This window comes from Eumetopias jubatus, unplaced genomic scaffold (genome assembly GCF_037043125.1).
Source record: "Eumetopias jubatus isolate StellerSeaLion01/CBP00866 unplaced genomic scaffold, mEumJub1_p1.0 scaffold_6, whole genome shotgun sequence".
In the NCBI taxonomy this organism is placed as follows: domain Eukaryota; kingdom Metazoa; phylum Chordata; class Mammalia; order Carnivora; family Otariidae; genus Eumetopias; species Eumetopias jubatus.
In genome coordinates this window covers 53,522,195-53,534,437 of record NW_028274812.1, presented here as the reverse complement: position 1 = coordinate 53,534,437, position 12,243 = coordinate 53,522,195, and the positions used below count along the sequence as shown (strand labels likewise).

Here is a 12,243-nt window from a genome sequence, read left to right as displayed (position 1 = left end):
GGACCTTAACCTGATACTCAGCTGTTGGCTTCAACAGGCCCTGCCCTCAACACAAGCCAAATTCTGCTGGAAAGATTGTCCCCTATTTAAACATGTCACAGTCCCACCTTTTATTACTTCCATTCATTATCTGCAGAATGGCTAGGCTTTAAAATGAACACTCCAGAGAATGCCATTTGAGCAGAAGCTCCTTTGTTGCCATCTTTACATTTGTCTCCTCAGAGAGGCTGATCAGTCCTGGGTTTGTTATTATTATTATTGATATTGTTGTTATTATTATTAGAGAGAGAGAGAGCGTGTGCTGTGGAGGGGGGCAGAGAGAGAGAGAGAGAGAATCTTAAGCAGGCTCCACACCCAGCATGGAGCCCATTGTGGGGCTCGATTTCACCACCCGGGGATCATGACCTGAGCCAAATCCAAGAGCTGGACACTTAACCAGTTGAGCCACCCAGGCGCTCCTCAGCCCTGTGTTTGGAAACAAGGTATTTGGACTTGGTTCTTCTAAGCCTGATGGTGCCTCTGTTAAAGTTCAAGTGGTATGTGGCTGGTAGTTGAAGCTGTCAGGAGGACCATCCAGTGCGGAATCACATCCTGACTTCACACCCTGCAAGACCCGGGGGCAGACTGAGTAGATGTGTCACCTTGTCTTTCTCCCTTGCCTGCTTCCACAGGCACAAACCACCGCATCGCTTCATGTTGGTCAGAACATTTGTGTGGACAGTGCGCAGTAAGAGCCAGGATTTTTCTCCTAGTCTTGGTCTTTCTTCTTTATATCAGGCCAATTTTAGATCTTTAAGACCATTGCATAATTCTCACTTCTATTTCTTACTAAAGAAATCTTATCTTTTTTTAAAAAAGATTTTATTTATTTATTTGACAGAGAGAGAGACACAGCGAGAGAGGGAACACAAGCAGGGGGAGTGGGAGAGGGAGAAGCAGGCTTCCTGGGGAGCAGGGAGCCCCATGTGGGGCTCGATCCCCGGACCCTGGGATCATGATCAGAGCTGAAGGCAGACGCTTAATGACTGAGCCACCCAGGTGCCCCAAGAACTCTTATCTTTAGGACACCTTATATTTTGGGCTCCATTTAGGATGCTGAGTATAACACTGTCCCAGGTCAGAGGAGTGACCAGGTTGAGATACTTTTCTGTGGCTGTCCAGAGTGGAGGACCAGAATGGCCATTTCAAGGCTAGTGTCTATGGAGACAGCTCCAACCAGGCCAAGTGCACAGGTCAGAGCATCCAAGGCAGGTGCAGAGTCAAGGGTGAGGGTTGAGAACAGAAAGTGGTATGGAAATGGCCTCGAAGTTGGAGCTGGTAGGGAACCAGTGACGAGAGTGCAGAACACTATGGGGCATCTACAGGCCCACTTTGCAGATTGGTGGGCACCCTGGGGATGGGGTAGACTGAGGCCCATGTGAACCATGCAGAGAAGATGTAGGCATCCCTGTTGTATCTGGACCCTCATTTTGGCATTTCTGTGGTTGCTGGTAGGAGAAAAAAAAAAGGTTGATTTGAGCACTGAACTTTATTACAGATAACAATTGTGACATCATGGTCTTTGACAAGTATTGCTAATTTAGAATTTATAGTCCTTGGCCCAGAATTGGAAACTAATTCAAGGATGTAGTTGTTTCAGTTCGTGACTCATGGCTATCCATGACCACCATCACTGGGGTATGCCCTTTAAGTTGTTTCCTCTAAAAGTAGTGAGAGATATGCACTGATTCATTCACATGCTCTCTCATGTTTCCCGAGGTCCATCTCCCCTTTGCTAAGACCCATATACATGTGATGTGGCAGGTCACGATGAAGGGTACATTCTGTGGCGGGAACAGAGAGCAAGCTAACTCTCCCAGGATGTGACTCTAAGCCTCTTGCATTATCTTCTCACCTGCTGAGATAATTAGCCACCAACCTGACAGGAGCTGCATTACTGCTGCTCTGTCTCAATTTTTCCCAGTAGTGGAGGGTGTTGTGGTATTGAACAGAGGCTGGTGAACTGGCCTTTGGCTCCCCACAACCCCACCCTTGAAGAATTACACACAGTCTAGGCCTGTTTCTCAGCTAGGCAAGTCCCGTGACTTAATTTCGCCAGTTCATCCAAGAGTCTCCACTGCTTTGATGAGCTGACTCATGTTAACCAAAGCCACAGTCTGCATTTATATGCTGGAGGGCCAGGACTGAATGAGATAAGATGCACAATGTCCTTTAGAGTCTGCACAGCACCATTTATGGGATTAATAAAGAGTAATATGATAATACTAATAATGCTTTTAGAAATTCACAAAGGAAATTGCTAAAGGATCTGAATAGTTGAGTGAGCTCTGTAGGACACCTCCTTCTGGAATTGATGGGCTTAGGTGTCATAATCAATGATCCAAAGGTTATTTAATAACAATCAGGTCAAAGACGTTGGTTTGTTTTAGGGATTAGTTTTATAAATTTTGAAGTAGCATCTCCCTCAGGCTGTGCCAGAGACTTACTGACTCATGTTTGCTCTGTTGCTTTTTTCCTAGGCTCTTTGCAGACCACCCCACCCCCTTCAGTAATGTTTGTTCTTAAACACTCTCCTTTCCTAGGTTCCTTGGTGTATTCAATCTTGAAAACCCAAGAAAACCAAAGAATTACGAAAACCTCCCTTAATTAATAATAAATATTTTTAGCTTCATGACGTCAGTATTTTCAAGTTATTTCACACTGATTTTTTTTTTAAACCGCTAGCAGAGAGGTAGCAGATTATCAAGTACAGAGTAGGGGCTGTGGAGGCAGATTGCCTGGGTTCGAATCCAGGTTCCAGCCCTTGTTGGCTGTGCGACTTTGCGTGCACTCCATCATCTCTCTGTGCTCTTGGTTCCCGTAATGTAAGATGGAGACAGGGATAGCGCCTACTCATAAGTTGTTGTTTGGTTTTGGTATATGTATGGGCGTGTGTGTTAAATGGGTTAATACACATAAGGCACTCAGAATGGGGTCTGCTGCATACGTAACAGCTGTGGGGATGTGAGCCATTACTATGAATCTTTGATAATATCCAGAGCGGTATCTTCATCTGGTTCTGGTGTGTTTCCTATTCCCATCTGAGGCCAGGTTATTTTGAGGGAGACTTCCTGCGGGTAGTAAATCTCCTCCATTACGTCTGGATCCTTTCCTAGTCTTACAGATGGGGGTCCTTGCCTGCTCCGCATTTCCTCTAATTTCTTAGGTCCATCCTGAGGTCTGTAAATAAAGACTAGAGTCCGGCCCCTTCTGCCTAGTGATTTCAGAGAAAAGGAATAAAAGGACCACCTGAAATGCCAAGATGAGGCCAATTATTTAAGTATTTTATAGGTGCCAGTGGGTAGCAAAGTAGAATTGCCTGCCTTTTGTTTCCCCTTGCACAACCCTGGGAAATAAATACAGATGAATAGTGAGTGAAAAAGCCAAAAGGCAGTTGGTGGGCAGATGCAGGAGGTGGGGGGTTGGGGAGCCGTCAAGGAGCCCGGATAATCCACCATGGATCAAGGGTCCTGAGATAATCAGAAGCTGCTTGGGATGTGGTGGCATGGCTTTCTCAGAGAATATAAAAGGGGGCTGCATGCCCCAGCTGCTGGGCCTTACCTGTGGACCACTTCGATAAAACAATCCTTACCAAAGACTCTCAGGTGACCTGACAAAAAGCAGTGCAAGATAAATCCAGCAGTTGTGTCCTATAGAGGAAAAATAGATTTAAAAAAATGAAAAGCAAAAACAGGGATTTTCAGAACCACTTAGCAACTGCTGTGATTATTCCGGACACAGCTGTAATGTGCTGGGACGAGCATGATATATTTTAGCTCGGTGGTAGCTGTATTTCAGGCTGATGTGGAATCTGTTGCCGTAACTGTCATGCAATCCATTAGGGCCCCTGAGTAAGGGCAGCCATTAATCAGGCATGAGATCAGCCTGCTAGCCTCACACACTCACTGCTCTGAGTGGCTCTGACCTGACATCGTTTAAGGAGATGCTCATGGAGGCCATAAACATGATTCGATTCCCATTATCTTCATGTTGCATATTTGTAACCGTTATTCTTTGAAGACTCCAAATTGGATATTAAAAATTTATGATATATATAAAGGTTTGCATGGAGTGAAAAACAGAGCTGCAGCAAATAAGTCCATCTCATCCATCAGAGATGTGGGAGCTGTCAGAGGAGCCTGCAGGTATGGAGCTTGGAGAATTAGGAGGAACTTCACTGGGGAAACAGCTTCTCCCTTGGCCTACTAGCTAAATGGGAATTTAAATACATTTTGTTAAAAGAACAAAGTAAAACAGCACCACTGCAGGAATCCCATAGTCAATCTTTGATGACAAGCTAATGAAAGGGAGGGCAAAGGATCCTGATGCAAAAATTAGTACTAACGTGAATTGAGCAGATGCCTGGGTCCAGAGATTGATGTTTCTGGGTGCCTGCGGTGTCTCCAGAGCAGGGAGCCTGATGCCAGGCGGGAGTCCTCTGTGCGAGAGAAAGCTCTCTACCCAAGCTGCATGCACACACAATCCTGTTCCACGAGCTGTGCAATTCTCTGCAATCTGATGTTCACTGACTTGCATATTTGCATAGAAACAACTCATACTTAAGGGGATCCATTCAGAGAGGCAGGTAATTCAGGGTGGAGAAAAACAACATTTCTGGGTCTTAGCTTAAGAATCCATCCAACATATACGTACATGTTTCTTTGTTGTACAAGGTACTCTGCTGAGCATGGGGGGCTTCATACATTTTCCGTTAAGCAGTTTCCAGTCTGGTAGGGAAGATAAGACATGAGTCATAACCAAGATGCATTACACCAAGGAGTCCCAGACTGACTTGGGGCACTAGGACTAGGTGAGGTGTCAGAAATAGGGAGCAAGGCACCGGGTGGGTTAGTCTGGAATGGAATTTGGGGATAAGAATTTGTTAGACAATGACCAGAGGTTAGAGTGGGAGGCAGAGGAGAGAAACATGTGGACAAAATGATTATTGGCCAAAGTCCAAATTGAGTACAAGATCTGCAGTGAGGCTAAGACTCTAGTGTCTAACCGGGTGGGAGGGGCAGGTGTTGGGCAGAAGTGCATGGAATAGCCAGTGAAGGTCCAGGTGGGAGGCAGGAGTGATCAGAGAGCTCTGGCAGAGGCCTGCTGAGACTCAGGTAAGGAGATGACTTCTGGGGTTCAGCGGCAGGACACCCATCTCTGGGGACTGGAGTGCAAGGCAGAATGTTGGAAGGATTGGAGTTCATTCACACACTCACTAATTCACTCACCTCTTATGGAGCCTTTATAATATGCCAGACAGTAGATGAGGCTCTCGAGATTTACAGCTGAATAGAACACAGTTTCTGCACTCAAGGCCCTCACAGATTAGTGGGGAAGACAAACACGTAGATGGTCATAATGCAGCGCAGTGGGTGGAATGGATACACACATGCACCACACACGCGTGCGCACCTGCACGCGTCTGCACAGAGGGGTACAGAGCCCAGGTTGGGACCAGGAGGAAGAGGTCTGGAATGGCTTCCTAAAGGAGCTACAGTCTGAATGAATGCTGTATCAGAATTTTCCAGGAGAAGTCAGGAGGACAGATGAAATCCAGTTTTACAAGCAGAAATGGAGGTAAAAGACAGGAATCCAGTTGAGGGGAACTGGGCATTCAGTCACGAGGAGCTGGGCCACCGAGATGAGCATAACTGGGTCGTAACTCAGTGGAAGCCAGAGCTACTCCGTGGGCCTCCCTGCATTATTCTAGCCCAGGGCCAGCACGGGCTGAACTTCACCGAGGGGCCCAGAAACCGGGCTGACCTTTATGTCAAGTTCACAAAGATATTCACAGCACACTGAAAGGCAGGCCACATGGGATGGTTGCAGTTTATTCCTCTCTGAGCTTCCTCAAGAGAAACGCATATAGTCATTTGACTCAGGAGGGAGAGACCAGACACAGGACATTAGAAAATGAAATTCTAAGAGTTTTCAGAAGTGGTGTCCCTGTGGTTTTATCTTGACTTTTGAAAATAAATTCTATTACTTTTGGTTTGCAAAATGAGTTCTAAAATATCAAAAGTTTTTCCCTGCAACTATTCATCTCTAAACTTACTCCCACAAGTTTGAGATGCACTATTTTTGACATCCTCAAGTCTGGTAGCGACACCACATGTGCGAGCTGACAGGTTCTACATCTGCTGGGGCCCTGGAAGGCTGAGCCTGGAGGCTCGGCTGCACCCTCCCCAGCTCTGGCTCCAGGCAGAATCTTCTCTTGTTTTCCGAAGAAATTTTGAAATCACAGTGACACAGAGGTGTAAACTCCCATTCATCACAGGGAGTTATTAACTGGGAAGCCTAGTTAGCTTTCCACTTAAATGGCAACAGTGTTAACCTTTTTGTTGAGTCAGAAATATCTCACTTTTCTGGGGTAGGCCTGTGGAGCTGTTTTTAGAATGTTCCACATTTTCTAAGGGAGTCCTCCAGAGGAGAAAAAAAATGCTGAGCTTGCTTACATAGGCACATGACACCACAGCTTTGGCCCAAAGGAAGAAGTGAATTCTTTGAAAGAGAACTAAAGATTGCTGTATGTAAGAACCAAAATAAAAAAGTGAATTAGTGATGATCCACAGGGAAAGACATGAATCCAAAGTTTGTTTAAGCCAGAGATTTTAGAAGTAGAGAGGCAATTAGTCTAAATTTCTCGCACAATCTAATATTTATTCAAATGGTAGGCAGAACATGAAAATGGATGCATGACTATCAGCAAGATGGGGAAATCCCCTTGCAGTTTAAATGAAGGATTTTTATTTCTATTTTATGGCAAGAAGTGGAGCCTTCTTAGAATAATAGATAAAAAATGTACCTTTGGTCTGACAATCACATTTATAGTAAAATGTAAGAAAAAAAATAGCTCCCCATTTGCTTTTCCCCATAGTTGGCATAAATAGCCAGCATATTAGTCAGAATAAAGCTGTTGAGAATAAGACACATGGAGAGAGTTAGTTCTTCATGTATCTTGGCATTCCTTCTGTCAGAACTGGTCACTCCAGAACAAAGTCAGACATCAACACAGGTCTCCTGGCCCCAGGAAATGCCAAGAGCCAGTGGTGGGGTGGTCTGCCCCAAGACAGGCAGTTAGAGAACTCATTGTCTGCGGAGAATTTAAGAACAATAATAAAACCAGCTAAAAGTCATTCTGCTTCATGTTATTACTGTGGCTGGAGATGTTGAGTATCTGCAGGGTTTGCACACCCCTCCCTGCCTGCCTCACTACGCCATTGTCGGCCATCCCAGATGGGGCAGAGGCAGAAGAAGGCACTGGTTTCAATATATAACAGATTATAAAACGTTCTAAAATGATTCTACACGTAGGGTAAGGAAGCTCCTAGGATTTTGTCTAACATCACCATCGAGTTGCTGGAAATGAAAATAGAGCTCATTCCCACAGAATAATTACTGTGCACCGGGCAGTGGCAGGGGCTGATGGTCCAATGGTGAGGAACCAGGCACCATCCCTGCCCTTAGGAAGTGTGCGGTCCTTGGGTGGTGGTGGTGGGGGGACAAAAATCACACCAATCGGCATAAAGGTACACCTGTGTCCAGTCTAAGAGAGGACAGGTGGGGATTTTTGACTTGGTTAGAGAGATTCAGAAAGACCTTTTGAGGAACTGGTCTAGTAGTCCTTCCAAGATTAGTTGTCATGCCTGGGACTAAAATAAGGAATTTTTTGCCTGCAAGCAGCTAGTCATGTCCTCTCTCAAATCTTTGGAGTAAGAACCATCTCAAGGGCCATATCCTACATCCTCTTAGTTGTTGCAGAGTGGTTCAGTCCAGTGAGGTTGGGACATGGTTAGAGAACATTCTGCCAACACTCCGCCAAGGGCCTCCGCTCTATTCCCCTCCTCTGGGTATGCTCCTTAGATCAGTGGTTCTCAGCCCTGCTTGTACATTACAGTCCCCTGAGAGCCTTTTAAAAAAACACCCATGTCCAGGCCCCACCCTGGCCCAATTAAATCCGAGTCTTGGAAAAGTCGGGTGGAAGGGGGAGGACATGCTCCAATGTTAAAAAGCCACACCAGATGACTCTGGCATGCGGTTGGAGGAGAGAACTACTGCCTTCGATGAATGCACTTGATTTCACTTGGTCTAGGAAGAGTAATTTTAAATTTTACTCTAAAAAAGAACTTCAGAATACAAAAGGAATTACTTTGGCAAGAGGTGGGTGAGTGCTTGTGTCTGCACATACACGTGAGGGGGGTGGCGCTCGGTCTCCGTGCATGTTGTGTGCTTTCCATCTCGGTGGCATGTGGTAGAAACGTAGGATGAACTGTCTTAGACTCTGGAATCAGGTTGATTGTGAGAGGCAGACTGTTCCAAGGGCCATGGAGTTTGAGGCAGAGGCAAATATACGGCTCAATAAAGAAGCAGATTTCTGGCTTTCTGTCTTCACTTCCAATTCTCCCAGACTCCCTCTCCTTTCTCTTCCACTGCTGCTTTATTCAACCTCATAAATTAATAGGCTTTGTATGAAGTCTTTAGCTCCCTTGAGGAAGCACTTTCAAATCTTAGACAATGGGATTTTTTTTTTTTGTCCCTTAAAAACATAAAAAGGATTGTGATCACCTTACATGTAAGTGGGATGGATGTATTTTTGCCACCAATGTTGAAAATATCCCCAGGCATCTGGTGTGTATGAATGTGTACACATAGTACATGCATAATAAACATATTCCACCTTATGAATATTTATACACAAGATACATATATATTGAATATAGACATATATATGTAAATAGTAGCCCTTGTAAACTATATGCTAAGTGTGTTTCCAAGCATATGTATCATAGTGCATCAGGAATATAATAAACCTACCACCAAGTTTAGCATATTTTGAGGTGGCATTTTCTGCAGAGTTGTTTATGGTAGGGTCTAGTTACTATCCATGTATTTTTTTTCCCATTACTTCAGTGTTTAAGTACTAACTAAAAGTAAGGCGCTGGGCATGGCAGAATTAAGAAACATGAAGTAGATGAGGTCCCTGCCCTCAAGAGACCTTGCAGAGTGGCTTAAAATGCATTTACAAAGAATCGAAGAATGTAACATTGTTCCTACCCACTGACATCTTAATGTTTTTCCTCCAGCTGCCTGTTTTATATACACTCCACTTTAAAGTGGGCCCCATTTAAGACTCTATTGGCTTAGACCCCGATGTAGCTGCAGCCTAGAGCTTGACACTGTGAGAAGGAACATCATTGGTTTCAGTGCCTGCATAACCACCAGACGCGAATGATGCTTACACTTTCTGTCACATGTAGTCCAATCCTGTAACGGCATTTTTTAAGTTACTCTGATTTGGCAGGGGGGAAAAAAGGTGTCAGGAAAAGGCACCTAATCCCAGAGGTGTTCATAAATTTTAAAAATGAAACCAAAACAGACTTCTCCCTCCGACTTCTTATAACCCAGATATCCCTGCCCATGACATTCCATTTCCAAATTCCATCCAGTTCCCTCCCTGTATTAAGTGGCAGAAGCCTTTATTAAAGACAAGCTATACCTCCTAAAATGGACAAAATCTGGATCCATTTCTAAAATGACAGTCCCCAGTCTAGCGGAGGAGCTCTGAGTGATACTTGTCAGCGGGCAAATTTCACTCCATGAAAGGAGAAACAATACACAAGGGCTGTCATCACTGTGCCACAGACGTAGACACATTGTTTCTCCCCCCTCCATCCATACATCACAACAGGTAGTTCTCAGCTGTTCCCTTGGTGCCAGACATACATTTTATCTAAAGAGACAGCAGACAGAACTACCTGCTGCTTCCTGTGCGGCTCTCCCTGTGTTTCTCTCCTTTTTCCTACTTCACTTGGGCTTTTTAAAATCAGCTGGCAGGGAGCCAGGAGCTCATCATTTTAATGCAGTGCAAAATGGAATATGCATAATTATATGCAAGCCATATGTGAGGGAGACAGCTCAGCTGTGAATTTCAGGAGGCCAGGAAAGGGAGAGCAGTTAGGGCTAAGATGAGATGAGAGCAGAGCGGGGTGCAAGTGTCACCCAAATGAATGGTTTAATGAGTGTGTTGCAGACACGCCTCCTCTCACCTACCTCTCCCTCTCTCCAACTCCAAACCAGAGACTGATGGAGATTAGGAAGAGAAGACTGTATGCAAGCGGTATTGCTAATGGGTTCTGTTAATGTCTCCATTTAAACTTCAGCTTTCTTAATTAACAGTGTAGATCAAAATAACCAGTAACTTTTAATGCAGCTTCTTAATTAAATCTATTTTTTTACTGCATTCAATTGAAGAATCATTGTTCTTACTAGATCATTGCTCCTTTCAGATCTTTATTTAAAAATCAAGGGGAATCAGTTTTTATCTCTAATAGTATTACAATGCAAAATATAACGATGCAAATTGCTTTTCTTATGGCCTTGCTATTAGAATTTTTTTAAAGTGCATTATCTAGAGATTGCTTAAGCATGCCAAAAAGTTTAAACACGTACGTATGTCATATGATCCTAAATGTGCAACGAAAAGTCACTGGAAGATCCAAGTGGTGGTAATTTCCAACAAAATTACTTGATTTTGGTTTGCTTCATATCATTTAAAAATATTACACCACTATGAATTTGCATGTTCAAACCAAACTATGTAAAGAAAAATAAATCCCAAATTTTGATATCTAAAAGGCGTACTGCGTATTTAAACAAACTTCTTAATAATGTTGTTATTTCTGGATTCCCGTTTGTTTAATGATCTGAGCTGTTATGCTTTTAGCTTTTTTTTCTTCCATTATTTGTAAGTCCCTAAATAGGCCATTATATTTCCCTTCAGGCTAGAGATGAAGATGGACATGCTGAAAATTTTCCCCAGCAGCACTATGCTAAGGAAACTCCAAGGCTTGCCTTCAAGAATAACTGCGAACTACTTGTAAGAATAACATACTTACAACAAGTCTAGAATGTTACTTTAGCACAGTGAAAACAGTTTTTGAAAGGGTTTGTTCATTATTACATAATTTATGAAGTATTATAGTTTTTCTGTATAGAGTTCTAAATGCTAATTCTGATATCACTGAATATTAATTATAAGATCTCAAATTGTTTGCAAATCTTTTATATCTGATTATAGAGCTTGGATGGCCCTGTCTTTATTAGCTTGTTTTGTATCGTAGTTTATAACCAGCCATTTGGAGAATGGCTACTAAAGTCAAAAATACAGAGAAAGACAGTTGATATATGTAGCTTGGAAAAAAACAATCCCACCTCCACCCCTCCTCCTCCTTCCTAATTGTACACTATTTTAGGAGACAACATGGTAATATTTTGTTCTGCTAGGAAAGATAGCAGAGTTGACACGCAGTACTCCCTTTAGAATTCAAGTATTCCTACACTCTCTTGCCAAACTCAATCAGGCACTTTCGGCTTTTCTATGTAGGAGAAGTCAAAGCAGCGACAGGATGCGGGGATGTTTACAAGTCGTGAGAGAGAGGGTATCAGCTGTGACAGGGACTCTGTTCCAATGTAGGGTTAATTTGCTGTTCATTTTAGCATTTACAGCAAGACAAGATGAAAAGCAAGCAGGAATGCCTATTATATTTCTATTAAATGAATCTGTTGGGACCTAATGTTCTTGATTAGCTTTTGAAAATGAGTGCTCCGCAATGCATTTTCTGTTTACCTAAAGTAAACGGAGAATGAATTGTCATTTATTTAGAGACTTAAACACTGCTTTTGAAAAGCTTTATGAGGGATCTAGCTATGTTGTCCCTAAATGTTCTTTTCTCTTCAGTTGCATTAAAGCAAAAACATTTGCTCCAACTAAATGAAAACACTGAAAGAGAATGAGGGTGCTCAGTTGTTACATTCTGAGGTAGTCTCATTTATATTTCGTTTTTTGGCCGAACACAGTTCAGCTCTGCCAGGTCTCCGCATTAGGAAAGCCCACATGTAACAGTCTTTGGACTTAGCTCTGATACCAACTGTTCATTAGAAACAAGGTGTCCAAAGAGCAGGAGAAGAGAGAAAAATGCCATTCTTACCCATCCTAGCCGCAGCAGCTAGATGTTGCCAGGGAGAAACGCCTTTCCCGGCTCCACAAACTGCATGGTTACAGTAGCGCCACTCACTCTGTGTGTCCTGCCCCTTGACCCACCAATCCGCAGGCCGGTTTGCTGCTTATAAATGCAATTTTTTTTTTTTTTTCTGAAAATTCAACTCTTAAACTTCCAGGCCTGCTAGCATGACCTATGTTGGGGG

At 43.5% G+C, this 12,243-nt stretch overlaps 1 protein-coding gene across 1 annotated transcript in view; it reads left to right on the top strand.

Moving 5' to 3' along the window:
• The window catches only part of SOBP (sine oculis binding protein homolog), a 139,130-nt gene that overhangs the window by 81,775 nt on the left and 45,112 nt on the right, over positions 1-12,243 (top strand). Inside the window, exon 5 of the mRNA XM_028104245.2 lies at positions 10,820-10,915. Coding sequence (XP_027960046.1) covers positions 10,820-10,915 — 96 coding nt within the window. The remainder of the gene's footprint in view (positions 1-10,819; positions 10,916-12,243) is intronic.